This window comes from Grampus griseus (assembly GCF_964374135.1).
Source record: "Grampus griseus genome assembly, chromosome: 14".
NCBI classification, from domain to species: Eukaryota; Metazoa; Chordata; class Mammalia; order Artiodactyla; family Delphinidae; genus Grampus; species Grampus griseus.
Genome location: NC_139008.1, coordinates 3,969,250 through 3,995,805, shown reverse-complemented (window position 1 = coordinate 3,995,805; position 26,556 = coordinate 3,969,250). Strand labels below are relative to the sequence as shown.

Sequence of the window (26,556 nt, the reverse complement as noted above, 5' to 3'; positions counted from 1 at the left end):
TTACTTTTTGAAGCACAGCCCCCTGTCTGACTCTCCAGTCAGTTCCTGATACGAGCTCTGTTCAGCATGTTGGTCTGCCGTAGACACTTGGAACACCACTGGGTCCAATAGCAGCTGGAAGGCTTCTCTTGGTTTAGACCCTACTTAAACCTGGCCTTTTGTATCAGCAGTAAATGGATCAGAACCATGTATCCAGATGTGATATATGTTAATTCCAAAATCCAGAAAGGCCTCCCAAATGTCTGACTTCTTTCTTTGTGGTAGGGGATACAACATAACAGCAATGTGTGCGTAGCTTTGGAAGGAATAGCCTGATATATATGCACATGACCTCCAGGCCACCAGAGATTCATAGAGATTAGAGATCTCTGTATTTTCAAGAGATCTATCTCCCACCTTCTGGCATACATACACCATATTAATGTATCGTAAAGTACCTGCTACTTCCTGTTAACTGGGTTCTATTTGCATGTCATTAGAATAGTGGTCCAGTGGATTGTCTGTTGGTTGACAGATGATCAAGGTCCTTGCCAACTGCTTCTGGTGTTCTCGGCTTATTGGTCAGAAAATAAAAGCATTTTCCAGATCATTGGCTGCATACCAGTTGCCAGAGGTTATGTTTATTTGCTCTGGTAAGAAATGACATCTGGAACAGCAGCTGCAATTAGAGTCAGCACCTGATTAGGCTTATAGTAATGCAGTGTTCTCCAAGACCCATTCCTCTATACAGTCCAGACAGAGAAGTAAAAGGAGATTTATTGAGAATCAGCACCCCTTGATGGTGGTGCCACTCTCAAAGATGCTCACAGGAATCTGGTATCACTTTTTGTAGGCACAGGGTACACACAGGGAATCATAAGCAGTTTATTGCTAAATCATAAGATACAGCATAATAAGTGGTATAAGATGGGGCAGGTATTCCAGCAAAACTTGTACAAGAATGTTCGTTAGAAGCACTGTTTGCAATAGCCAAATGGAGGAAACAACCCAAATGTCCACCAGCTGATGAATGGTAAACAGAGTGTAGTATATCCATAGAGTGGAATATTATTCAGCCGTGGAAAGGGAATGAAGATGTTTGGCTACACTGTGGATGAGCCTTCAAAACATGCTAAGTGAAAGAAACCACTTTCAAAAGGCCACATCTTGTATGATTCCATTTATATAAAGTATTCATAGGCTTATGGATATTTGCCTATGTACAGAATAGACAAAACCGTTAGAGACAGAAGGCAGATGAGCAGTTGCAGGGGACATGGGATTGGGGAGAGTGAGTGCTTAATAGGTACAGTTTCCTTTGGGGGTGATGAAGATGTTCTGGAACTAGGTAATGATGATGGATGCACAACATTGGGAATATACTAAATGTCCCTGAATTGTACACTTTAAAATAGATAAAATGGTAAATTTTATGTGCACATTATCACCAAAAAAATGCATACACATGCTCACAGAGGAAAGCCATTTATGATTTTGAATAGTGTATGCTACAAGAAATAAGGACAGCTCCCAAAAGGAGTTTCCAACATAATTAAATAGTGGTGAGAACAAATAATCATGGAATCGTAGGATCTTGATTGGTTATGTAGAGGAGGGCAGTGAGCCTTCCTGTTTGAACACAAGGTCAGTCCACACAGCTGCAGCCCAGGCTTCTCTTCCTTTCCTGTGAATGATCACATCCTGTAGGGCTGTTTGCTTCCTGCCTAGTTTAGAATCTTCTTGCCAAATCACCCTCCTCCCAAAAAAATCAACTATGATTTCTCCCCAGTCCCATTTTGCACTTTCACATTACTGGATAGGTGGTCACCACATCCCATAATAGCAGTCCTTTTATGGTACAGGGCCATTCTGGCCCTATCTAGTTCTGTTCTTTTGCAAAAACAGAGGACTTGAATAGATATCCTTGCAGTGTTGAGTAGCTATTTGAACATTATAACCATGCTGAGTTGTATGTGTTTTTCATATTCCTCCATCCTTTTTTTTTTTTTTTTTGCGGCACTCGGGCCTCTCACTGCCGTGGCCTCTCCCGCTCCGGGCGCGCAGGCTCAGCGGGCATGGCTCATGGGCCTAGACGCTCCGCAGCACGTGGGATCCTCCCGGACCGGGGCACAAACCCGCGTCCCCCGCATCGGCAGACGGACTCTCAACCACTGCGCCACCAGGGAAGCCCCCTCCTCCATCCATTTCTCCCCCACCACACCCAGTATTATTTCACATTGGCGACTGACAGCTTGGTGGAACAGAGCAAGCAAATGCACCCTCTTCCTGGAAAGGACTATATAACCTTGGTTCTCTTCAGCCACTCCTCTCCCACACTACAGTCTAAGCAGCTGCCCAGGGAAGACATGAGCCAGCCCCCAGGCAGAGTGCAATGGCTTAAGGCCACACCTCAGTCTCCAGGGTGCGTGTACACAGAAAGTTTGTGCCATAGAAAATTGTAATTGTGTTTTGGTCACAGCTTTTCATTGGAGACTTTTTCATCAGAACCTTGTGAGTCTTGTTTGTTTTTTTAATAGTAATTTTGGGGACTTCCCTGGTGGTCCAGGGGTAAAGAATCAGCCTTCCAATGCAGGGGACACAAGTTCAATCCCTGGTCAGGGAACTAAGATCCCACATGCTGCAGGGCAACTAAGCCTGCATGCCACAACTATTGAACTCACACGCCTCAATGAGAGACCCCGCGTGCCATAAACTGCAGAGCCCACGCGCTCTGGAGCCCACACGCCCTGCAACCCACACGCCACAACTAGAGAGGAGCCTGAGCACTGCAACGAAGAGACCACGTGCCATAATGAAAGATCCCGCATGCCTCAACAAAGATCCCATATGCCTCAACTAAGACCCGGTGCAGCTGAAAAAGCGGCGGGGGCGGGGGGGGGGATAAATAAAATAATAAAAAATAAAAGACAAGAACTTTATTTTAAAATAATAATAATTTTGAATATTTATTTATTTTGGCTGCACCAGGTCTCAGTTGTGGCACATGGGATCTTCGTTGTGGCATGTTTAGTTGCGGCATACAGGATCTTCAGTTGTGGCATGTGGGCTTCTTAGTTGCAGCATGAGGACTCTTAGTTGTGGCATGCAGACTCTTAGTTGTGGCATGCGAACTCTTAGTTGTGGCATGCATGGGGGAATCTAGTTCCCCGACCAGGGATTGAACCTGGGCCCCCTGCATTGGGAGCATGGAGTCTCACCCACTGGACCACCAGGGAAGTCCCAGAACCTTGTGAGTCTTAACATGGAACATTGAGAACTGTCTTCACAGTTGCTGAGCTAACTGAAATCATGAACATGTGTACAATGTTGACAATAATAAATTTACTTTTTTAAAACTTTGTCTCCTTGACCTTGTTTCCTGTTCAGCAAAACTTAGAACTCATTTGTTCTTCTGTAACTTGAACTGGGTTTAAATTCTTTTCAGGCCAAAGTTCTGCCTGCCTTCATTTTGGGCCGTTCAAAGCTTAGACCTAAATGAAATGAATAGCAGCCAATTTCCTAATGTATTTTTCTATTTTTAAACACATATGATCTGGCTTCTGAGGAGCATTCTACAACAGTCTTCTAAATATCAGTAACTAAAACCACTTGCCTGGACTTCCCTGGTGTCGCAGTGGTTAAGAATCCGCCTGCCAATGCAGGGGATATGGGTTCGAGCCCTGGTTCGGGAACATCCCACATGCCATGGAGCAGCTAAACCTGTGCGCCACAACTACTAAGCCTGCACTCTAGAGCCTGTGAGCCACAACTACTGAGCCCACATGCCACAACCACTGAAGCCCACATGCCTAGAGCCCATGCTCCACAACAAGAGAAGCCACTGCAATGAGAAGCCTGCACACAGCAGCTGGAGAAAGCCCGTGTGCAGCAACAAAGACCCGATGCAGCCAAAAATAAATAAATAAATGTATTTTTTTATATATATAATTTTTTTAATATCTTTTATTATTTATTTATGTTGGCTGTGTTGGGTTTTCGTTGCTGTGGGCGGGCTTTCTCTAGTTGCGGCAAGCAGGGGTTGCTCTTCATTGCGGTGCACGGGCTTCTCATTGCGGTGGCTTCTCGTTGCAGAGCACGGGCTCTAGGCGCACGGGCTTCAGTAGTTGTGGCTCACAGGCTCAGTAGTTGTGGCTCGCAGGCTCTAGAGCACAGGCTCAGTAGTTGTGGCACACGGGCTTAGTTGCTCTGTGGCATGTGGGATCTTCCCAGACCAGGGCTCAAACCCTTGTCCCCTGCGTTGGCAGGCGGATTCTTAACCACTGTGCCACCAGGGAAGTCCTAAATGTATATTTAAAAAAGAAAAAAAAAACAACACTTGCCTGACCACAGGCTCATCTGGCTACTCTTACTACTTAGCAGAAAAACTGGGAGCAGTGGAAGGAAGAAGGCTGCATTCCCTCAGCTTTAGGAGGGAGAGTGCAGATCAGAACTCATCCCCACATTATTACATTCTTTACAATGAAGCAATTACCTGGTTACACACTGTGTTTGTACTCGGAGAGGAGAGAAGTTCTCAAGCAATGGGATGAGTCCTTCAAGGCTATTCATGCTCTTCTTGGTCTCAGCAGGAATACCTTTTGACTCCTTCCCATCAAGATGATACTTCTTCATGCCAGCTGGGTACAAGCATCATAGCCTCTGCCTTATACTTTAAGGAACTCAACACAGCAGAGGAAGACACACATAAGCAATAATAGGCAAAGGTGGCAAGTGTTATTTCAGAGTTATGAACAGCACCATTAGAAGTAACTAATTCAGAAGTGCCAGCTCTTGAAAACAAGCCAAGACCTGTCATTTTGACTCTAGATATCAGTTAAAAGTGCTTCTGGAAACAAGTTGCCTCCCTACAAGCTTCCCATTGGCCAGGATTGAGTCATATGTGTGCCCATCCCCTAGCTGCAAGGGAGTCTGAGAAGGTATTATTCCAACATGCCAGTTTGTCATAGGAGTGAGCTTTGCCAACAGGAAGAAGTCATAGGTGGCATTGGATCGCCCCCAGCTGTGTCTACCCCAGCCCTATGTCAAGTATGTATTTAAAAACCTAAGATGTGTATGTAACTAAGGTTTACTGGCTCTCCATTATCCAGCTTTGCGTATATAAAAAACATTGTTTAGGAAGACACTGAGTTTTTTCTCTCCATTCTAAGCCTATAGGGACTCCTATAACAAATAGAATAATCATTTTCTAAATACTAGGTGCCAGGCACTTGCCCCAGGGTACCCTGTATCTTATCTGTAATCCTCAAAACACTATGAGATGTTAAAATTAATTAATTAATTAATTTTGTAAAACACTATGAGAAAGTTCGGTTCTCCCAATTTAAAAATGAGGAAACTGGGTCTCGAGGCAGTTAAATAATTTACCCAAGGTCATACAACTGAAAACTGAAGCAGTTCTGAGACTCCAAAATATAGGCTCCTTTTTTTGTTTGTTTGTTTGTTTGACTGAGTTGGGTCTTCGTTGCTGCGCGAGGGCTCTCTCTAGTTGCGGCGATTGGGGGCCACCCTGCATTGCAGTGCGTAGGCCTCTCACTGCAGTGGCCTTTCTCGTTACAGAGCATGGGCTGCAGGCGCACAAGCTTCAGTAGTTGCAGCATGCAGGCTCAGTAGTTGTGGCTCGAGGGCTGTAGAGTACAGGCACAGTTGTTGCACACGGGCCTAGCTACTCCACAGCATGTGGGATCTTCCCGGACCAGGGCTCAAATTCGTGTCCCCTGCATTGGCAGGCGGATTCCCAACCACTGCACCACCAGGGAAGCCCAAAACATAGGCTCTTTTCACCCTTCGAATGTCACCAAAAGAGCCAAGCAATCATTATCTGTGGAAAGAAAGGAAGACTTTAAGGGCCATAATATTTTTCTTTCTTTTTTATCTTCCGTGCTATCTCCAATCCTGTTTTCTTTTTTTTAGTGAAGAAAAGATGACTGCAGCCCGCATTAGGAAATGCCATAAGTGTGGGACCGGCCTCATCAAATCAGAAGGCTGCAACCGCATGTCTTGCCGCTGCGGTGCCCAAATGTGCTACCTCTGTCGAGTATCTATCAATGGATATGACCACTTCTGCCAGCATCCTCGCTCCCCAGGAGCCCCTTGCCAGGAGTGTTCAAGATGCTCCCTCTGGACCGACCCCACTGTAAGTGAATGCATGGCTACATGTTGCTTTGTAGGGAAAAAGTATCTATAACGTAATATGACAAAAAGAGATTTTATACATACATAACACATTTTGAATCCTGAAAAGATAGGGAACTGCATAGATAACTACACACAAAAATTGAGAAAGTAGCTAAAAAGCTACTCCTCAGAAAGCAGCATTCTGCAACAGTTTATGAGCAAATTCTTTTAATCCTTTAGGGAATAAAATTTTTCTATGCCATTTGAAATACTTCCGAGGATAGAAAAGTAAACGAATGTTTTACATATATTTGTATAAAGCCAGCATAATGCTGATACCAAAACCTCTCAGAGGTAACCCTGAAAAAGAAATCTACAGATTTATCTCACTTACGAATATAGGTTTAAAATTCTTTAAATAAAATATCAGCAAATAGAAACCATGACCGAGTGAGATTGTTCCAGATGTGCAAGGATGGCTCAGTATTAAGAACTCTGTTAATATAACTTACCATATGATATCTTTAGGTGATAAAGACAAATACACTGATGAGGGTGACTGTAATTTTTGTGACTTTCTGTTAGAATAAAAAGAAAAAAAATCCCACAAGGACTCAGGGGCAAAAAATATACAAACCAATTTTCATTGCAGAGTAAAGGAGCTGTTACAGTGGAGGATTCCTGGACTGAATGTCAATATTATGACATAGTGTGAGTGTGTTTCGTGTTTGGTAATTGCAATCATTGTTGCTTTTGTTGTGGTCATCCATTTACAATGCTTGGTGTCAGTCTATTCATCTCTTATAAAATTAAATACAGTGTGTGTGAAACAAAAATAAATACAAAACAATAAAATCCAAAAAAAAAAAAAGAAGACAAATACAGTCAGCCCTCTGTATCTGCAGGTTCTACATCTGTGGATTCAACCAACCATGTACTGAAAATATTCAGGGAAAAAAATTTCCAGAAAGTTCCAAAAAGCAAAACTTGAATTTGCCACACACCAGCAACTATTTACATAGCATTTACATTGTATTGGGTATTATAAGTAATCTAGAGATTATTTAAAGTATGCGGGAGGATGTGCATAGGTTATGTGCAAATACTACACTATTTTATATAAGGGACTTGAGCAACACTGGTTTTGGTGTCCATGGGGGTCCTGGAACCAACCCCCTGTGGATATCTAGGGATGACTGTATCCGTTCTTGATTTAAGCTTTAACAGTAGTATTAGAAGGATACTATAATATAATTAATATAATTTATAATTAATATATAATTAATATATTTTATAAGCCCCATGTTTCAAAACAGTCATTAGCATGTATTTAATAATGAAATACATAGAAACATTCCCCAAAAGTCATATATAAGACTATCACCATTATTTGTGCTATTCAATGCAGTTAGCTGAGAGAATAAGATGAAAAATATAGATATTGGAGAAGATGATCACTAATGCTTATTGAACACCCACTGTGTGTCCAATAAAAAGTTCTAAGCACTTTTTTTTTTTTGCGGTACGCGGGCCTCTCACTGTTGTGGCCTCTCCCGGCTCCGGATGCGCAGGCTCAGCGGCCATGGCCCACGGGCCCAGCCGCTCCGCGGCACGTGGGACCCTCCCAGGCCGGGGCACGAACCCGCGTCCCCTGCATCGGCAGGCGGACTCTCAACCACTGCGCCACCAGGGAAGCCCCTAAGCACTTTTATATGTAAAGAAGAAAAGCAGGACTTCCCTGGTGGTGCAGTGGTTAAGAATCCACCTGCCAGTGCAGGAGACACAGGTTCTGTCCCTGGTCTGGGAAGATCCCACATGCCACGGAGCAACTAAGCCCATGTGCCACAACTACTGAGCCTGTACTCCAGAGCCCATGAGCCGCAGCTGCTGAGCCCACACGCTGCAACTGCTGAAGCCCACGCGCCTAGAGCCCATGCTCCACAAAAAGAAAAGCCGCCGCAATGAGAAGCCCACACTCTGCAACGAAGAGTTGCCCCCGCTCACCACAGCTAGAGAAAGCCCGTGCGCAGCAAGGAAGACCTAGCACAGCCCCCCCAAAAAAAGAGGAAAAAAAAAGGTAAACCTACCGTTTTAAACCTGAGAAAAGACAAAATAATCAACTGAAAAGGCATCAGAAGCAGTGAAAGATAGCTAGATACAAAATAGATATACAGAATGCCATTCACAGTAGCTATATAAATCGTGAAATACCCAGGAAATGAACTTTAACAAGAAGTATGAAGAAAACTATAAAACCGTATTGAAGGACGTGAAGAGACTTGAACATGTGGAGAAATGTGCTTTGTTTTTTTTTTTTTATGTATATAATAACAATAAGTTTCATTTATTTATTTATTTATTTATTGGCTTGTTGGGTCTTCGTTGCTGTGCTCAAGCTATCTCTAGATGCAGCGAGCAGGGGCTACTCTTTGTTGCAGCACACAGGCTTCTCATTGCGGTGGCTTCTCTTGTTGCGGAGCACGGGCTCTTGGCACGCGGGCTCAGTAGTTTTGGGTTGCAGGCTCTAGAGCACAGGCTCAGTAGTTGTGGCACGTGGGCTTAGTTGCTCTGCGGCATGTGGGATCTTCCGGACCAGGGCCCAAACCCGTGTCCCCTGCATTGGCAGACAGATTCTTAACCACTGTGCCACCAGGGAAGTCCCAATGATTTTTAAGTTTGCTAGTCAGTTGTAAGTTGCTCTGTAAGGATGGCAATGTAGTATGTGAGAAGACTTGTTCTACCAAAAAACAATTGAGCATAACAGTGAATAGATACCCTGCCAACTTGGAGCTAGCAAGGAAGCTGCACCATAGCCTGCGGAGGCCTGGGGATAGCCATTGACGAGTCAGCTTTCACTGGGGCAAGTGAGGATGACCTGGATAGTGGAGAAGCGCCTTGTCCCTCAAAGGGGAGACTTGGTATTACAGAGAGATTACTTATATCCAAAGTAATCTACAAGTTTACTGCAATTCCCGTTTAAATTCAGTCGGATTTTTTTTTCTTGAAAAATTACCTGTAATTTTGAAAGTGAGACTAATTTTTACTGTGAAGCTACACAAATCAAAATCACGTAGACTTGGGCTTCCCTGGTGGTGCAGTAGTTGAGAGTCCACCTGCCGATGCAGGGGACACGGGTTCGTGCCCCGGTCCGGGAAGATCCCACATGCCGCGGAGCGGCTGGGCCCGTGAGCCATGGCCGCTGAGCCTGCGCGTCCAGAGCCTGTGCTCCGCAACGGGAGAGGCCGCAGCAGTGAGAGGCCCGCGTACCGCAAAAAAAAAAAAAAAAAAAAAATCACGCAGACTAATGCAAGAATAGACAGATAGATCAAGGGGACAAGGTAGAGACCAGGAACAGTCCCATAAGAATTTAATATGTGACAAAAATATCATTCAAATCACTGGAGAAATTATAGATTCATCCATTCTTTGTTTGTAACTATTCAGTGTTGCCAGGACTAGTTTTCTTGGCGTTTACAGTCTATTAAGTTTAAAACAGAGGTACTTCATGTGGTTGGTACTGTGTAGGAGCAGTAAGAATGATGCAGTGGAGAATGACAGGAGCCGGAGGGGGGAGTCATCTCTGCAGGCCTCTCTGAGAGGCAGCATTTACAGCGAAACCTGCATGCAAAGGAGGAGCAAGGCCGGCCAAAGAAATAAAACAGATTCGGCCTATTCGTGGAACAGAAAGAAGGCTGGTGTGGCTTGCAGGTGGTGAACGAGGGGAGGGAGGTGAGAGAGGTGGGCACAGAAGCAGGCCGTGGGTCTCACTGAGTGTGCTGGGAGCTGTTGCAGGCTCTGAGTACACGAGTGACTTGGCCTAAGCCCCCATAGTCTGTTGCTAGATGGGACTGTGCTCAGAGTTACCACGGCTTCAGATTTTCCAGAGAGGTTGGAAATCTGTATTTTAATGTGAAATCTCCCAATTTTTAAAGATTGATCATTAATCCAAATCTAAAAAACTTTGTAAGTCAAAGATAAAAGTCTTGTAAGCCACCAATCTTTTTCCCTCATATAGAACACCTCCAATATGCCTGATAAGAAAAGGTGTCAGGGTCACAGGCTGGCCCCTGTTGAAAGCCACAGCAGGCCAAGCTGGTGGCCTAATCCTAATCCTCAGAACCCCCCACAGTTTTGTTAAACACTGAGTCCTCTGTGAAAACCCGGCATCTGCATGTCAGGAACAGTCTCCTCCTGGGTGGAAAACTGGGCTGAGGGACCCAGAAATTGCTCTTATCCCACAGCTCCGTGACCCAGTAAAACCCTTAGCGAGCCTGCCCTCCTACCACTGAGGAAATAATTGAAAGAAAGGGGTGACTTTGGAATAAACAGTCATCCTTCTGTTGCTGGTTGAGTGGAGGGAGGTGTGGCCCACAGTGGGAAGTGCTCTCCAAGGTAACCCACACTGCATTTTGTGACAAAACTTCCCAGGCCCTGGCAGTTCCACAGACTCGGTTCCTCAGTCCCATCCAGCGAGCAAACTGGGGGCCTGAGCATCTCTAGGAACTTGGTGAAGAAATAGCGTCCATTTCTTCAGCGGTGCTCCTAAGAAGCATTCCTCAGCCTGCTTTCCTCTCTAGAAGCAGAGAGCAGCGTGGGAGTTACCACGTGTGGCAGGGTGTGCGGCAGGCAGTCTGGTTTCTTCTCAGCCCCATTTTCCTTTCTGCTCTCTCTTGTTCTTCTCCTGCCACCTCCCTTTTCTTCCCACACATGGAATTGATTATAAACGTTTCTCGTGTTCTGTTACCTTGTTTCGGTGCCATAGCATGCAACTGCCCCTCATTTTCATGTTGAATTGTCGTCTTCTACCCTGAGAAAGGTTCTGTACTTGCTCAAAATAAAGTTCGAAAGGAAGGTCAGGCAAATACAAATCCCTCCGATTTCCTCTGGTAGCCACAGCCAGAGATTTTGTTCCATTTGTCCCGTTCCCATCAAAACTGGGATCAGCCCCGTTTCCTTGATTCTCACCAGGAGACCGATTGAATTCCAACCCAGCATCTGTTGGGGCTTCTGGGAACACAAAGCCATTCAGAAGTTCAGGGAAACAAAGCATGCCCTGTCATCCAGCCTTTTCTCTGGCTTAATTAACCGGCAAGGCCAGGAAGAATCTCTCATTTGTCCATGAGGGAGTTATCCCTTCATGGTTTGGAGAGAAGTTGAGTTTTCATCCTTAATGACTAGAGATTGCTTGGGAACTGAACTAACTGCATATTAGAAAGCTGTCAGTTATCTGTTAGTTGTCAGAAATAAGCTCAAAACATTCAACCAAGAGTCTTGTAAAAACAAGATGTCTTTTTAAGAAGGAAAAAAAAAAAACAGAAGCAAACCAGTCACAACAAACCACAGTTTTCTAGCTTAGGGGTCAGAATGCACAGCCAAATCACAACACATAAATGAACAAACATCATTTTGCAGTGGGGGAATGGTTACCCCGGGACTTTACTGGACCCGTATGTGCTGACTTTTTTCTTGTCCGTGAGTGGTAACTTAAGGGGGTTAACAAGTTACATCTTAACTGTTAGAAGCCATGTTCAGAGCAGTCATCTGGCAGTCCGGATTCTAGAAGTGGGGCAAAATTCGTAAGAGCATTTTCTCTTTAATACAAAACAAAGTCAGTATTTATCTTGGGTTTTGGCTACCAGAAACTGCACGGAATTGTTTTCTACAACTTCTTTGTTTTTTAAATATAAGAATTTGAAGCATGTTCAGTTCAAATAAAACCCTAGGGCTTTAACAGCCAGTTTACAATTTGGCACCATTGTCGTCTAGCCGTTTGGTTAAGAGAATTATTTATTTTTCTCAAGCCTGCAGTGGATTGAACCTGACATTAATATGTGTTAATATATTTAATTCTTTGACAGTCCTCTAAGGCCAATGTATCATCCCAGTTTTACAAATGAAGAAACTTGCAGAAGATTGTGGTCAGTAAAAGGTGGCATGGGGAATTCCGTGGCCGTCCAGTGGTTAGAGCTCTGCGCTTTCACTGCTGAGGGCACAGGTTCAATCCCTGGTCTGGGAACTAAGATCCTGCATGCCAAATTAAAAAAAAAAAACGTGGCATGTGTTGATCTCAGGTCTTCTGTTCTCTCAGCATCTTAAACAAAGCTGCTTTCTGCTTTCTCCCCTTAGTTGGCTCCAGCACCACCCAGCCTGGACCAGTGTCTGTCTTCCTGATGGGTCAGGGGCACGGAGGGCACTGGGCACCTTTGAGACCCTTGTTTGAGTGGCCTGGGAAAGGAAGAGGAAATAAAAGTATTTCAGATACAGGGTTGAGGAGGGAAAGGTGGAGATCATTTTAGGGAGTATCTTCAGAAAGATATTCCAGAGTTTAGCTCGGGAACTAATTTTCAGTTTCAGGGTTTTTTCCTTAACTTTTAAAATTTACCTTCTGTGAAGAAGATGGTAAAGTGAACACCCATGTTGCCCTATCACTTAACTTCCACAGTTGGCCTTAGCATTTTATTTCAAGTCACTGTTTTAAACACCATTATTTCTGTTACAACATGGAAGCGGGACCACTTTCGCATTCTGCAGATGAAGAAAACAAGATTCAGGTCACTTGGTAAAACCAGGGTACAAATCCAGGTCTTCAGCCAGCTGTTAGCTCCTTCCACTCCCCAAGTCTCCACTCTCTGTCTGGAACAAGAGGTCACAAGTACGGGAGCTTGCCGATAGCTGCCTGCAGGGCCCCTGCACCCAGTGAGTCACGCAGGCCTCCGTAAAGGGATAGGCCCTCGCTGGACCCTTCCCCATTGAGCAAGCTGCAGATGGTGGAAAGGGGCCTTGACAGTGTCCCCAGTCAGGTTTAGATGTCACTAGAGGATTGTACCAAGGAGGGCCACAGTATGGCTCAGTCCAGTAAACATGGCATGTTGGCATGTGTCATGTTCAGCAGATGCCAGCAGGCCCCAGGCTGAGTGCTTGACCCTGACAGGAGTCCCAACATGGCCACACCCCATGCTGCCTCCAGGTCCCTGGGGGGAGCTCTAGACAGAAAGGTGTTTGCGTTCCAGGCCCCTGTGACCCGAGGAGATAGTTGCAGAAACCAGCAGAGAGCCGTCCAGTCTTTGCTCCTCCCCAACACATTATCCAGACCACCTCCGCACCCCCTCCCTGGCCATTCCAGACCCCAGCTGCACAGCATGTGCCACTCCGGGCCGTGCTGCACCCTCCTCCCCCCAATTTCCTGTTGCAGGGGGACAGCTGGCGCTGGGGGGGTTAGGGTCTGGTGTTGCTCGGCGATCTGCAGCCAATCTGGGAATAATTTGAAACTAAATCCTCAGCTCTTTGGAAGCCTTTTATGAAATCATTGCAAGTTTATTAACAACAGCTGTGGCCATACATGACCTGGATCCCAGCCCCAGCCCCACCCCCAAAATTGCAGGAGGGAAGCAGCAGTTGACTTGCACTTCTCAGTCACCTTTTTACAGGGAGGAAAAGTTAAATGGAGAAGAAAAGTCATCACCCTCCCTTCATGGTCACCGGAGGCTGGCAGCAGGCAAGCAGGCTGGCAGCTCTGGTGTCCAGAAATGTTGAAGAAAACGGGCTCAAAAGGATGTTTAAAAGCCTCGCAAGAACAAGCCGTGTGCTAAGTACGCAGACATTTATTTTAGGAACCTTCAGCCTGTGGTTGGCGATTGTTGTCAATATCTGATTGGTGGAAACCTTCTCTTTTTCCCTTTAACCACTTGCAGTTTCTCTTCCTTCTTTTTCTCCCATCCAGACCCTGCTCCATGGGCAGAGCTGTGGGGCTTCATTGTTGAGGGACACGTTTTAAGGAGTTGGGGTTTGGGGTTGTTTTTCTTCATTAAAACCTCTCTGGTGAATTCTCCCTCACTTCCTGCCGGCAGCTGGCGTGCTGAGTCGGTGTTTCGGAGAAGCCGGGCCCCTGCCATCCCCCTCATGCTCTTGCCGTGCCTCACTCCCTACCCACCTCCATGTGAAGTAAGCGTGTCAGAGTCTTCTGTGTTAGGCCAGCATTTCTGTATCTTGCTGAGCTCAGAGGAATTCAGGGAAAGGAAATAAAATCCTCTCACTGTTAAGATGCAACCCCTCATTTCTTTATATAAAGCATTCTTCCAGATCTGCTGGGCTGCAAGACTCCATGTCACTCTCTGCTGTGATCCTTTGTCCTCAGCACTGCATTTGGGGTGCACTGGCCCACTGTGGGTGCTACACATGTTCCTATCCCAGTTCTCATTACATTCAGTGGTGGTCTGTGGGGTTCACTTCTACTCTAGCCTGGCGTTTCCTTATGCTCAGTCTGAGACTTGCTTATATGCATATTCTGTGGATCTGTTTCAAGGTTTTCACCAAGATGAGGAGGGGCCAGAAAGAGGGCAGAAAAGGCCTACTGGGTCCATCTTAAACCCCGAGCCAAAGGCCAAGGAGAGGAATGCTGGGGTGGGCATGTTGCCCTTGGTGGACATTCACTAGGGCCTGTCGAGGTGTCCAGTGCAGTGAGTCCGGACAGAGTTGTCTTCCTCCCTCAGTTACCCACTGACCAAGGCAGGCAGGATATGAAGGGGAGCTCAGGTCTCAAATGGGCTTCGTTTAGCCTCCAACTTTGTTGGGGTCAGAGCAGTCAGAGGGGCCCCTAATAGCTTGCTCCCAAGGCCTTTGGCCTCTGATTGCCTGCAGAGTCCAGAGCTGCCCAGGCTCCCCTGGGGGCTGTAAGCCCAGAAGCAGCAGCCTGGCCCTGCCCTGGTTCTGATTTCACTCTTCATCATCTACTTGGTGACCTTCAACACATAACTGCCTTGTCAGAGCCTGTTTCCTTGTGGGTAGAATGCTGCCAGCCCCTTGTGGCTGGGAGAGACACTTGGAGAGCAGGCGTGTGTGAACGAGCGCATTACACACAGGGAAGTGGGGACCTGAGTGTGCAGAGTGTGGCCTTCTAGAAGGGAACCTCAGGGATTTTGGAAGTGAGATGTGGATACAAAAACAACCAATGGAAATTAGGCCAAAATCTTCCTAGGAGTTATTTCTGGTGAGGAATTACCTTTCTTTTTTCTTTCTTTTTTTAATTTTTTTAAATTTATTTATTTTTGGCTGCGTTGGGTCTTCGTTGCTGCCCGTGGGCTTTCTCTAGTTGCGGCGAACGGGGGCTACTCTTCGTTGCAATGTGCGGGCTTCTCATTGAGGTGGCTTCTCTTGTTGTGGAGCACGGGTTCTAGGCGTGCAGGCTTCAGTAGTTGTGGCTCACGGGCTCTAGAGCGCAGGCTCAGTAGCTGTGGCACACGGGCTTAGTTGCTCCGCGGCATGTGGGATCTTCCAGGACCAGGGCTCAAACCCGTGTCCCCTGCATTGGCAGGCGGATTCTTAACCACTGCACCACCAGGGAAGCCCCAGGAATTACCTTTTTTTTTTTTTTTTTTTTAAGATGTTGGGCTTCCCCGGTGGCGCAGTGGTTAAGAATCCGCCTGCCAATGCAGGGGACACGGGTTCGAGCCCTGGTCCTGGAAGATCCCACATGCCGCGGAGCAACTAAGCCCGTGTGCCACAACTACTGAGCCTGCGCTCTAGAGCCCGTGAGCCACAACTACTGAGCCCATGTGCCACAACTACTGAAGCCCATGCTCCGCAACAAGAAAATCCACCGCAATGAGAAGCCCGCGCACCGCACCAAAGAGTAGCCCCTGCTTGACACAACTAGAGAAAGCCCGCGCATAGCAGTGAAAACCCAACACAGCCAAAAATAAATAAATAAAATAAATTTATAAATAATAAATTTAAAAAAAAGATGTTGGGGGTAGGAGTTCATTAATTTATTTATTTATTTATTTTTGCTGTGGTGGGTCTTCGTTTCTGTGCGAGGGCTTTCTCTAGTTGTGGCAAGCAGGGGCCACTCTTCATCGCGGTGCGCGGGCCTCTCATTATCGTGGCCTCTCTTGTTGCGGAGCACAGGCTCCAGACGCGCAGGCTCAGTAGTTGTGGCTCACGGGCCTAGTTGCTCTGCAGCATGTGGGATCCTCCCAGACCAGGGCTCGAACCCGTGTCCCCTGCATTAACAGGCAGATTCTCAACCACTGGTCCACCAGGGAAGCCCGGAATTACCTTTTTATTTGTGTTTTGTTTAACTCTTTTTCCCAAGGTTGCTTTAATGTGTGTGAGAATCAAAACTCTGGCTTTTTGTGGAAGAAGGAGAAAATTCCATGGGACTCCAAGGTATACAGGTAACTTGGTAGCCTCATGAGAAAACATGTCAACAAGGCAAGGACATCTGGAGATGGCCTGGAACAGCGCCCAGGTCAGGAGCGATAGGCGACTCAGTTACCATGAGCCAGTTAAGTCCTGTGGCCTCAGTGATAGAGCCTGGCCTGCACCTTAGGCTTCTGGTTTCTCCCCGAGCTCCCGGCTCCCACTCTGGGTGAGAAGGTTCTGCTGGCTTTGTCTCAAAGGCCAAGTGCTGGGGAGGCCAGTCAGAGACCTGATGTTCCAAGTGATGGCACATGTACTTCTGGGTGAGCTGACCCCAGGAAAATGGGAATTTTCCAGGGAAGTGTCCCCTTCTCTGCTGTACTGCTGGCTGTTCATCTCCTTGAGTAGAGGTGTTTTATTTTGCCCTATTCCCTTCTTTTATTCAGTGGAGAAAGGAGATTTCAGAGTTCTGCCCATCCCAAAGAGAAGGAACTCTTATATTTCAAAGAGAGCAAGATACACTCTTTCTAGAACAAAGCAGGGCCTAAAAATAGTCACCTCTGACAGTTCTCAGGGCAGGCAGAGTACTCTGGGCCCCTCCAGTCATACTGTTCCAGAAGCTTCTATTCAGAAACTAGTGGTTTAAGTGCTTGAGAGCTCAGGCTTTGAGAAGGCCTGGATTCAAACCTTACTATGTGTGGGACTTCCCTGGCGGTCCAGTGGTTAAGACTCCGTGCTTCCAATGCAGGGGGCGTGGGTTCGATCCCTGATCAGAAAAAATATTTTTAAAAAACCTCAGTTTCCTCATTTGTAATATGGGGATTAATTAATAGTACCTAACTCCTGGAGTTGTTATGAAATCTATGTGAGGTGCTTAGAACAGGAGCTGGTACACAGTAAGCCATTATTACTATCACTGTGCTTGGCACTTTATAAAAAGTGAGATCATTTGCTTCTCACAGTAAACCTGCTATGGAAATGATTAGCCTCCAGGTTAAGTCGTGTTGGGTAGAGGGGTCCCCAGGCCAAGGTCTGTGGAACCCCAAAGCTGGAGTCCCATCACACCAGCTGCCTGCCTGTTAGGAAGCCAGCGTTGCTTTAAGATAAAATTCACTACGGTGGGGGCTGCTCCAGCATGCCGGGATTTCCTGTAAGTGACTCAGGCCCTGCAGGGGGGCTGGAGGACAGTTAATTCTGTGATCCAGCCCACACACCCCTGGCCCTCTCGTCATCTTTATTCCTCCTATTGTTCCCTGTTTCCAGCAGGTTAGGTGTGTCCTAGATTTGCAGAATGGCAAGACTTTTTCACAGGTGTTCTTATTCACCGTGAATGATGACACTTGGGATGCCTAGAATGTTTCCCAAGGGAACTCACCTCTAGAAAAGCCTTAATATCCCCATGTATCACGTATCCAACCCAAGAAGTGTTCTGATGAGGGACCAGTCCTCACGTGTTATCTCAAAATCAACCCTAAACCTACCTTCACTCTTTTTATTTTAACATTATTAACTTTTTAAATTGTGGTAAAGTAAAATTTGCCATTTTTAAAGTGTACAGTTCAGTCTGCCTTCACTTTTTTTTTTTTTTGCGGTACACGGGCCCCTCACTGTTCTGGCCTCTCACGTTGCGGAGCACAGGCTCCGGACGCGCAGGCTCAGCGGCCATGGTTCACGGGCCCAGCCACTCCGCGGCATGTGGGATCTTCCCAGACCGGGGCACGAACCCACGTCCCCTGCATCGGCAGGCGGACTCTCAACCACTGCGCCACCAGGGAAGCCCTTCTGCCTTCACTTTTTTTTAAATTTTTTTTAAAATTTTATTTATTTTAATTATTTATTTATTTTTGGCTGCATTGGGTCTTCATTGCTGTGCGCAGGCTTTCTCTAGTTGCAGTGAGCGGGGGCTACTCTTCGTTATGGTGTGCAGGCTTCTCATTGTGGTGGCTTCTCTTGTTGCAGAGCACGGGCTCTAGGTGCTCAGGCTTCAGTAGTTGTAGCACACGGGCTCAGTAGGTGCGGCACACAGGCTCAGTAGTCGTGACACGTGGGCTTAGTTGCTCCACGGCATGTGGGATCTTCCCAGACCAGGGCTCGAACTCGTGTCCCCTGCATTGGCAGGCGGATTCTTAACCACTGCGCCACTAGGGAAGCCCATGCCTTCACTCTTGACTTGAGGAATTTTAAATACTCAAGGGAAACTGCTTATGGAAGGAAATTCTACCCCAGATGAAGAAAAAGTCTTCCCCCTTAGAGTCTAACATATTTGGCTGAAAATGTAATTTTTATCTTTAAAAAAATATATTGAAAAGTGTTTTAGTTCTTAGTTTCGAAATATAGTGTCCTGTGACTCCAACCAGTTGGAGAAAGTTGAAATCTGAAACACTTAACCCATATTCTAGGTGTAACTAACAATTCGCTCATTCTTTATGGTAACAATCACTGCTCAAAATAGTTGAGTGCTGACATTTTCTTGTGAAATACAGACTGTATTTAGACCGTAAGAGCACTGCCTAACCAGGGAAAGCCAGAGCTTAAGGACAAATAGTCCTGAGTCCACTTAACAAATCAGGAGAGTGATCAGAGCAAAGGAAGGAAGGGAAGAGGCTCCAGGTGGCTCTCTTCAAAAGGTGAAGAACTCAAGGCTCTAAGGCTTCTCCCGCCCCCCAACCCCGGAAGAGCTCTCAGTGGCGGCCTGGGAGTTTCTGCCAGCTCGTGGACCTGGCTGCTCTGTCCTCCAGAGAGCCGGCAGATCCGTATCAGGACGCTCAACTCACACTTGCCTGTGCAAGTGCCTCAGACCCGCCTAAGGGAATTCTTACATTGCATTTATTCAGGGGCGAACTTTTACCAGGAGCGTTTGGATTTATCACAGGAAACTTAGTATTGATAAAAATCGGTCAGATGCCCTGTTCATCCATACCCTTAACAGTGCTATAAGAGACCTGGAATCTTTACTCAGAAAGTATCCCTCATTCTTCATTTATTCTGACAGAAATGTCACAAGACAGTCAGAGGGGAAAGAGGGGGTGGGGGTCAGAGGTTAGTCTTTAATGCTGTGAAATTACTCTTTAGGCCCATGTAGGATTCCAAAGTGGAATGCCAGCTGGAATTGTGATCACAGCACAAAAATAGAAGCTCCATGAGGGAAGGGACCAGGTCTGCCTTATTCTTAGCTGTACATCCAGTTCAGGTCCTGATGCATACTGGACACACGATACATATTCTTGAATGAAAGCATACATATACCCTCCACATTTTCAAATCAAACGACAGGGACCGGGAACCTTCAAAGTAGTTTTCTGTGGATTTTCTCCAGGAAAGGTATTTGAGTGACACTGCCTAGTCCACCGCCAACTAACCATAACTTTGAACAACTTACCTGCTCTGGGACCTTACTTTCTGTGGTAGAAGGAAGTTAGAATGGCTGGTTTCTAAGGTGCCTTCCTGTGCCATCAGAGGCCTTAGGTGTCCCTCTGGGTACTGATGGACATGACCACATTTAAGTGATGTGATAGAAGAGGGATGAGATAGTGGGGGTGGGGTGAGGGTGATGGTGATGTAGTACTAATAGTTATAATTAATAAATGACCAGAGGCAGGAAACCTCACTCATACCATAAAGAAGCCACTGAGAGAAATCTTAGGGCATCTCCCAATCTTTACCACTTTCTCTTGAAACTTCATCTTTCTGAAATCTTTATTCCTGCCATTTTCACAACTTTCCTGTCTTTAATGAGGAGTACTTGCTTTGTGCTGGGTCCTTTACACAATTGAGCTCATATGGTCCTTACAAAAGCCCATTTTACAGATGAGATGCCCAGACTCAGATGTTCAGGAATTTGCCCAGGTCACTCAGTGAGCAGTGCAGAGCAACAACTCTCCTACTTTCCATTTTTCTAGATTACTCTTTTTTTTTTTTTAATCTTTTTTCCTAGGCTTGCCACTGGCACCAAAATAAAGATGTTTGCCAGCTCCTAATCTCGATAGTGGTAGAATTTATCTTGACATTCACATGGAGAGCTTCAGACTGCCTCCACCAAAGCCTGCTGCATTACTGGAGCCCTTAGTGTTGATTGGCTTAGGGGTTACTCTGTAGAGTAGTAAGTTTCCTCATTTGGAGTGTTCACAAAGAGGCTGGATGAGCATGTCTTAGGGTTTTTATAGAGTAGGTGTCCAGTACACAATGAGTGAGCGACACTCATGACTCCAGAATCAGGGAGGGGCCATAACTGTCTGAAATCACAAGTTACCATCTTGGTTATGACATTAGTAACTGCCCATTGCCTGCAGACTGCCCATTGCCCAGCTCCACGCTGAGGCTGCTGTGCTCTCCCCTGGTCCAAGGTTTTCCAGGGGTTCTTTCCAGCTCATGCACTCCCTTCTGTGGCCCTCCATTCACCTCCCAGAAGTGCCACGGGTGACGTCAGCCAGTCCAGAGCATCCAATCAGCATGAAAACTCCAGAGTTATCACTGGCAGTGTTCCAGCCCAGACCACGTGGAGAGGCCTCGCCTGATGCGTCGTCTGGGGCAACACACGTTTCTAGCAGGCTTCTGGAAGTCCTGAAACTTGGCTTATGCTTCCCCACCCCACACTGGGCACCACTGCCCTTCTCCTTACTTCTTCCCAGTTTGACTGCCCTTAACTCCTGGAGGAGCTACTGCAAGACCCCAGGAAACAGGACACGCCTGCCTGTCTCTCAGTTTGATCAGTGCACTTGCCACGCTCAGGTCGTGGCTGCAGTGTCAACTCTGCTCTTTGTCGAGCCCCAGCTCGTGGCGGGTAGACTTAAGTCCCATGCCCTCCGTGGCCATGCTGGTTCAGCAGCAGCCCTGCGGCTGGCAGCAAAGACATGCACCGTATTGGTGGTGTTTTCAATCCAGCGAGTGTCCTTTCAGTCCCCAGCCGTTTTGCAGGGCCGCTGAGGAGTGGGTTGAACCCCCAGGACATTACACAGAACAGGCATGGTTCAGGTTGTCTGTCCCGGGCCAGCAGCCCAGTTCACGGTGCCTGGGGCAGGTGGAGATGGGGGAACTGTATGTGGCACAGACCCCTGAGTTTCCCTGGTGAAGCCCACACATCTGCCTGTACCCAGAGCGCCTACTTGGCTCTGTCCCCAGGCTGGGATAATCCAAGTCTGAATTGCCTATTAGCGAAGCAGGCCTACCAAGCCTGAGTTTGAGAAGGGGAGATGGGGAGATCTACAGGGGAGTTGTTCTTAGACTGCTGTGTCCTTCCCTGTGGCCCAGGCCACTGTTCTGCTGGCGGGATGCTGCTCCTTCTACAGCCCACCACTGTCTAGGAGCTAAAGGCCAGCTTCAGGGCTCAGCAGGCCTGCATAGTCTTTTGTCCAGCTCAGTTCGGGGAGCCAGCAAGACTTCCGGGCCCTACAGAGAGCGCTTCTTGCTCAGAGTTTGTAGACTCAAGATCTGAAACTCCTCAGGCCCTGCCCACTCCAGCTCACCCCCATACCAAACCCTTGGGTTATCAGTCTGCCCTCTCCGAGCTGTGGGAAGTTCTTACCTTACAGCTGAGTGAACAGAGCAGGCTCTCTCAGCCCAGCCCCCAGACAGCCACCTGCAGTGCACAGACCCGCTCCTTGGTCCCAGCCTTTCAGATGGGCTTCCTCATGGGAACACCGTCTAATGATGAAGGAAGAAGATTCTCGGGGAACTGGGAATGGGTGGTATGCAAGCCCACGACCTCGCTGGTCAGCAGCAGGTTTCTGGCTTAGCCCCATTGCTGATCGGCAGCAAGCCGGCCTCCCGCGCATTCCGGGAGGGCCTCAGCGCTGCATGGAGCTGGCTGAGAGCAAGCTTGTCATCTTCTTTCCTTTCTCCTAGGAAGATGATGAGAAGCTAATTGAGGAAATCCAGAAGGAGGCCGAAGAGGAACAGAAAAGAAAGAATGGAGGCAAGTGCTCCCCAAGACAGGCCCTGTGCTCACTCCATGTGCACAGGGGACGAGGGGACCCCACTGCCGGCTTGCATCGGGATCCTGGCACTCCACCCAGCCAGGGACCACCGGGGAGTGCTGTCCCTTAGGTGCCCACTTATATACCTCACCCACATATCCAGCTCCCTCTGGGAAAGGCCCTGAAAGCATAGACACAGTTTCAGCAGCTCCTTGATGGCCAGGAGGTCCCAAGGGGTGAGTTGGAGCTTAGGAAGCAAATAAAAGCGAAAGCAGACTTAAAACGACAGTAGGCCCCTCTGAGGTTACAGAGGAATGAAATGGAGTTTCTGTAAGTGGCCATCCACGCCCTGGCTCTAAAGGAAATTCTCTCACAGAAGCTCCGCCTTTTCTGAGCTGGATCAGTCTGCCTCCTTCCAAGGTGATCCTTGCGGAGTGTGACACTCGGTGGGAAGTACGGTTTTGTCCTTGGTGATGGCTGGTTAGGGGGCTATGCACCCATGCGTGCATGCTACGTTTTGGGCTTTAATCGGCCTTATTCTGGCCTGGCCACCCCTCCTGTGTCCACAGGGAAGAATGATGCTGAAAGTTGGAGGTTCCCGGTCTGCCCTCATGCTCCAGGCTGTCAGCCTACAGCTCAGGGCCCCTGGGACCAGGATCAGGATATGCAGCTCTGGTCCCAAGCCAGATCCGAGCACAGTGGGATTTAACTGTTTTCTCTACTAAATCCCATCTTCTTTTCAGAGAATACCTTCAAACGCATTGGGCCCCCCTTGGAGAAGCCTCCAGAGAAAGTCCAGAGGATCGAAGCCCTGCCGAGGCCCGTCCCACAGAACCTGCACCAGCCACAGATCCCCCCCTACGCCTTTGTGCACCCAGCCTTCCCCCTGCCTCCTGTCCGGCCCATGTTCAACAACTTCCCCCTCAACATGGGCCCCATCCCAGCACCCTATGTGCCCCCTCTGCCCAATGTACGAGTCAATTACGACTTCGCCCCCGTCCACATGCCGCTGGAGCACAACCTGCCTATGCACTTTGGCCCCCAGCCACGGCATCGCTTCTGACACCCAGGCCCCACCCCTCCCGGGAGCCCCGCCAAGCATCCTGTGCAGGCTGGAGGCTGGATAGATGCTCCTTTGCCCCCAAGGCTGATGGCTGTGTCCATGCCTGCTAAGTAGGGATGACGGACTTGCCTGTTGAATGGATAGGCTGGATTTCTTCCTGGGAAGGGCCACTGCTCCTTGAAGAGTGATCAGCAGGCTAGTACCCTCTGGGTGTCCGTAACAGGATTGGGCCAGAGATAAGGGGGCAGCAAAACCCTCCTCCTGAAGAGTTCTGCCGTCCTAGCAGCCAACGTGGTGGCCCTGGGCCACAAGGTAGCCCGTCTCTATCACTCACGTCCCTGCAGAAATAGATGAAGGGAAATGTTTGCCTCCATCCCCTCCCCCGGCAGACAACAGAAGTCTCTCAGTTAAAAACCACGTAAGCCTTCCTTACCGTAGCAGTGTGATCCATAAATAAAGTGAAATAACAAGTAGTGCGGTTTCAAGAGAGCTGAGAGCTTGGGACCGTGTCGTGGAGGCCTGGTTCTTCTACCCGCCTCGCTCCGAAGCCCACCTAGAGTGAGGTGCACCCCACTGCCCTGAGCCGGTTGGTCTAAGTGGCAGAGCGATGTCCACAGACCTGGGAGCGCCGCTCAGGTTGGGGTGGCTGTGGACCGTGTCCAAGTGCAGTACCCCAGGCCGCCACCACAGTGATTGTTCCAGGGTCTCGCCTCCCCTCTTGATCCTCTTGGATGAGACCACAGAGAGCCATTTCATGCAAAGGGATGTTTGTAGTTTACCTAAAGAAACATTTGCCGTTTACTCACTTTGAACCTTCCCAGTTTTCTGTGGCCTCTACTAGAGTTTCTCTCCCTTGGTCTCTGCAAAGTCAAAGAAACCTGTTGCCCCGCGCCTGGCAGTTGAGGAGGGTGGGATGGTCCTGAAATTTTTGCCAACCACAAGATCCTTTTGAAGTAGCTGTGACAGAGGCCTGGTGGCTCTCCCAGGGAGCCGTGTTTGCCACCACCCAGGTAATGAACAGATTCTCCCCTAAGGTATGGTGGCGCTGGCTTTCCCCAGCAGGTACATGACCCAGGTTGCGCTTGGCAGCTACCCTTTCCTGAGGTCAGGTGAGTCCCCGCCATGTTCCCAGTTGCCTTTTGCTGTCCAGCCCCAGCCAGGTGTTTGAGCCTCACCCCGGCCACCGGCTCTGCAGTACTTCATGCTCCAGCCCATGTGCAGAGCAGAGGCCTCAGTGGGGAATGAACCTGCCTGGCTCCCTGTGTTGGCCTCCCTTCCTCTTGCTGAATCTCTGATGGCTATGGGGTTCCCCGAAGTTCACACACACAGACCTCAGAGAGGAGGGGACACACCCGGGACCAGGCATCACTGTCTGGTCGGTCACCCATTGCCATCAGCCTCTCAGATGTTTTTCAGAGATTAAAATGGAGAGGTGATGTGCCAGGTTGCCTGTTACTGCTGTCTTTCCTCTGGGTTTGGGGTTTGCGGATAGGTGGCCCCCTGGGCTTGGGGTGGGGGGCGCATGAAGAGAGGCTACACTGAGTCTCTGCTGCCAGGAGCCTTTCCCTACTGGGCTTCCTGCCCCTGCCCTCGGGGCACAGCAACAGTATTTCTTCAAGTACCTTTAAAGCATGTTCCCCGTGCTTCCCCAAGGGAGGGTCCCTGAGGGCTGTGAACTGCCAACAGATGTCCCACCGGATGGGGAGGGTGACCCCAGGTGCTGTCAACCTGCCCCACCGGTGACAGTGCTCACCCCAGCCCACCAGAACCTTCTGGGTCTCTGACCCGATTCATCATCTAACGAAGGAACCAGCTTCCATCTTTGCCCAGCAGCCCAGGGTACGTGGCTCCACGGAGGTCCTGGGGCAGCAGCAAGGACAGACCTTGGGCTGGTGTTGCATGCCCTTGACACTGCGGTCCAGGAACTGCCCTAGGACCTGGCATGCAAAGGTCCAAAGGTTGCTGCACAGGAGGGAGACCAGAATAATTCCCCCAAGGCCAAACTGAAGACTTGTCTTTTGAGATGAGTTCTGGCTGTTTTTAGCCACACAAGGCAGCTAGGGAACCACTCCTGCCTTTCTGAGCCGAGGGCGCCTGATTTCTAACGTTCCTCCTTGAGCCAGACTGTGGAGTGGCTCGCAGGTCTGCAGATGTAGCACAGTCACTTTTGCCTCAAGTTCTGACCCAAGCGTGAGCCGCCTCATGTCTGCAAAATGACCCTGTAGGTGCCTCGTGTCTTGGAGAAGCAGTCTGTACTAGTGATGGGGTTGGGGAGAGAGGGCGCCATAACCATCAGACACACCAATCAGTGGCTGCAAGATGCAAACGACAGGACACCCCCAGAGATCAGCCCCTGTCTGGGGGACAGAGCAGTCCCGGAGGCAGCCTGGCACCTTCCCCTCTGGGCTGCCTTGCTTGCTCCCTGGAGCGAGAGACTGCCCAGCAACAGTCCCATTCTTGCCTTAAAACTGGAGAGAGGAATCTAGTATTTGCACTTAGCAAAAGATTTTAAAACTTAAAAAAAATGTGCATGACCTGTCACTTTGTATAAAAATAGCAAAAACGATTAGTTTACTAAATTCTTTACCTTCTGGTAGTAAAAATACATAAAATAATTGTTTAAACTACTGTGTTATGTAAAAAGCCTGTACCATATGTAACTTGGTTTTTTGTAAATAAATGTTTGTGCAGACTGCTCTCTGGTTTAGTTTCTCCACATGGCCTGACCAGGCAGGCCCCACGACCCCACAGAGTTACAGGGGCTGCTCAGACTGAAAGCCAGCGGATTCCAGGGGAGTGATAACACTTCATGTAACACTGCTCACCCAGAGCGGAGGTCGGGATGCTGCTGGAGAGCTGCAGGATCTGATCCCAAAGGAGCCCCGAGGGGCTGGGCCTGCTCAGGAGGAAGACCAGGTGATCCATTATGCTAACCCTGCCTGGATGGCTGCCCAGGTCGGGTTGGGCACAAAGGGGGTTTTTTATTTGTTTTTCAGTACAGAATCCCCTTCAAGAAAGTATGGTCAGCCCCTCTTCCAGGCCCCTGCAGCAAGCCACTGACTCGGCCCTGGAGGTGGATGCAAAAGGGAGAAACCTCACTCAGGAGGCCAGTCCTGAGAACAGGGAGCCCCTAGGCAGTGAAGCTGCAGGTACACCCCCTTCCACACACTTCCTGCCACCTACCAGGCCTGGAGGGTACCCTGGGCACGGGTGGATCACAGCACGCTCAGGCTCAGGTGTTGAGAAAGCACGCTATCCTCTTCTCCACTTGCAGCTTTTTACTGAGTGACATTTTTTTTTTTAATTGCACATCTGAAAAAGGTGTACTGA

General features: G+C 48.3%; 1 protein-coding gene across 1 annotated transcript in view; it reads left to right on the top strand.

The window, feature by feature from the left end:
• Nucleotides 1–25,866, top strand: part of RNF216 (ring finger protein 216) — a 152,379-nt gene extending 126,513 nt beyond the window's left edge. Inside the window, exons 14-16 of the mRNA XM_082671507.1 lie at nt 5,911–6,133; nt 22,093–22,162; nt 22,907–25,866. Coding sequence (XP_082527633.1) covers nt 5,911–6,133; nt 22,093–22,162; nt 22,907–23,226 — 613 coding nt within the window. The 3' untranslated portion in view covers nt 23,227–25,866. The remainder of the gene's footprint in view (nt 1–5,910; nt 6,134–22,092; nt 22,163–22,906) is intronic.
• Nucleotides 25,867–26,556: the final 690 nt, after the last annotated feature.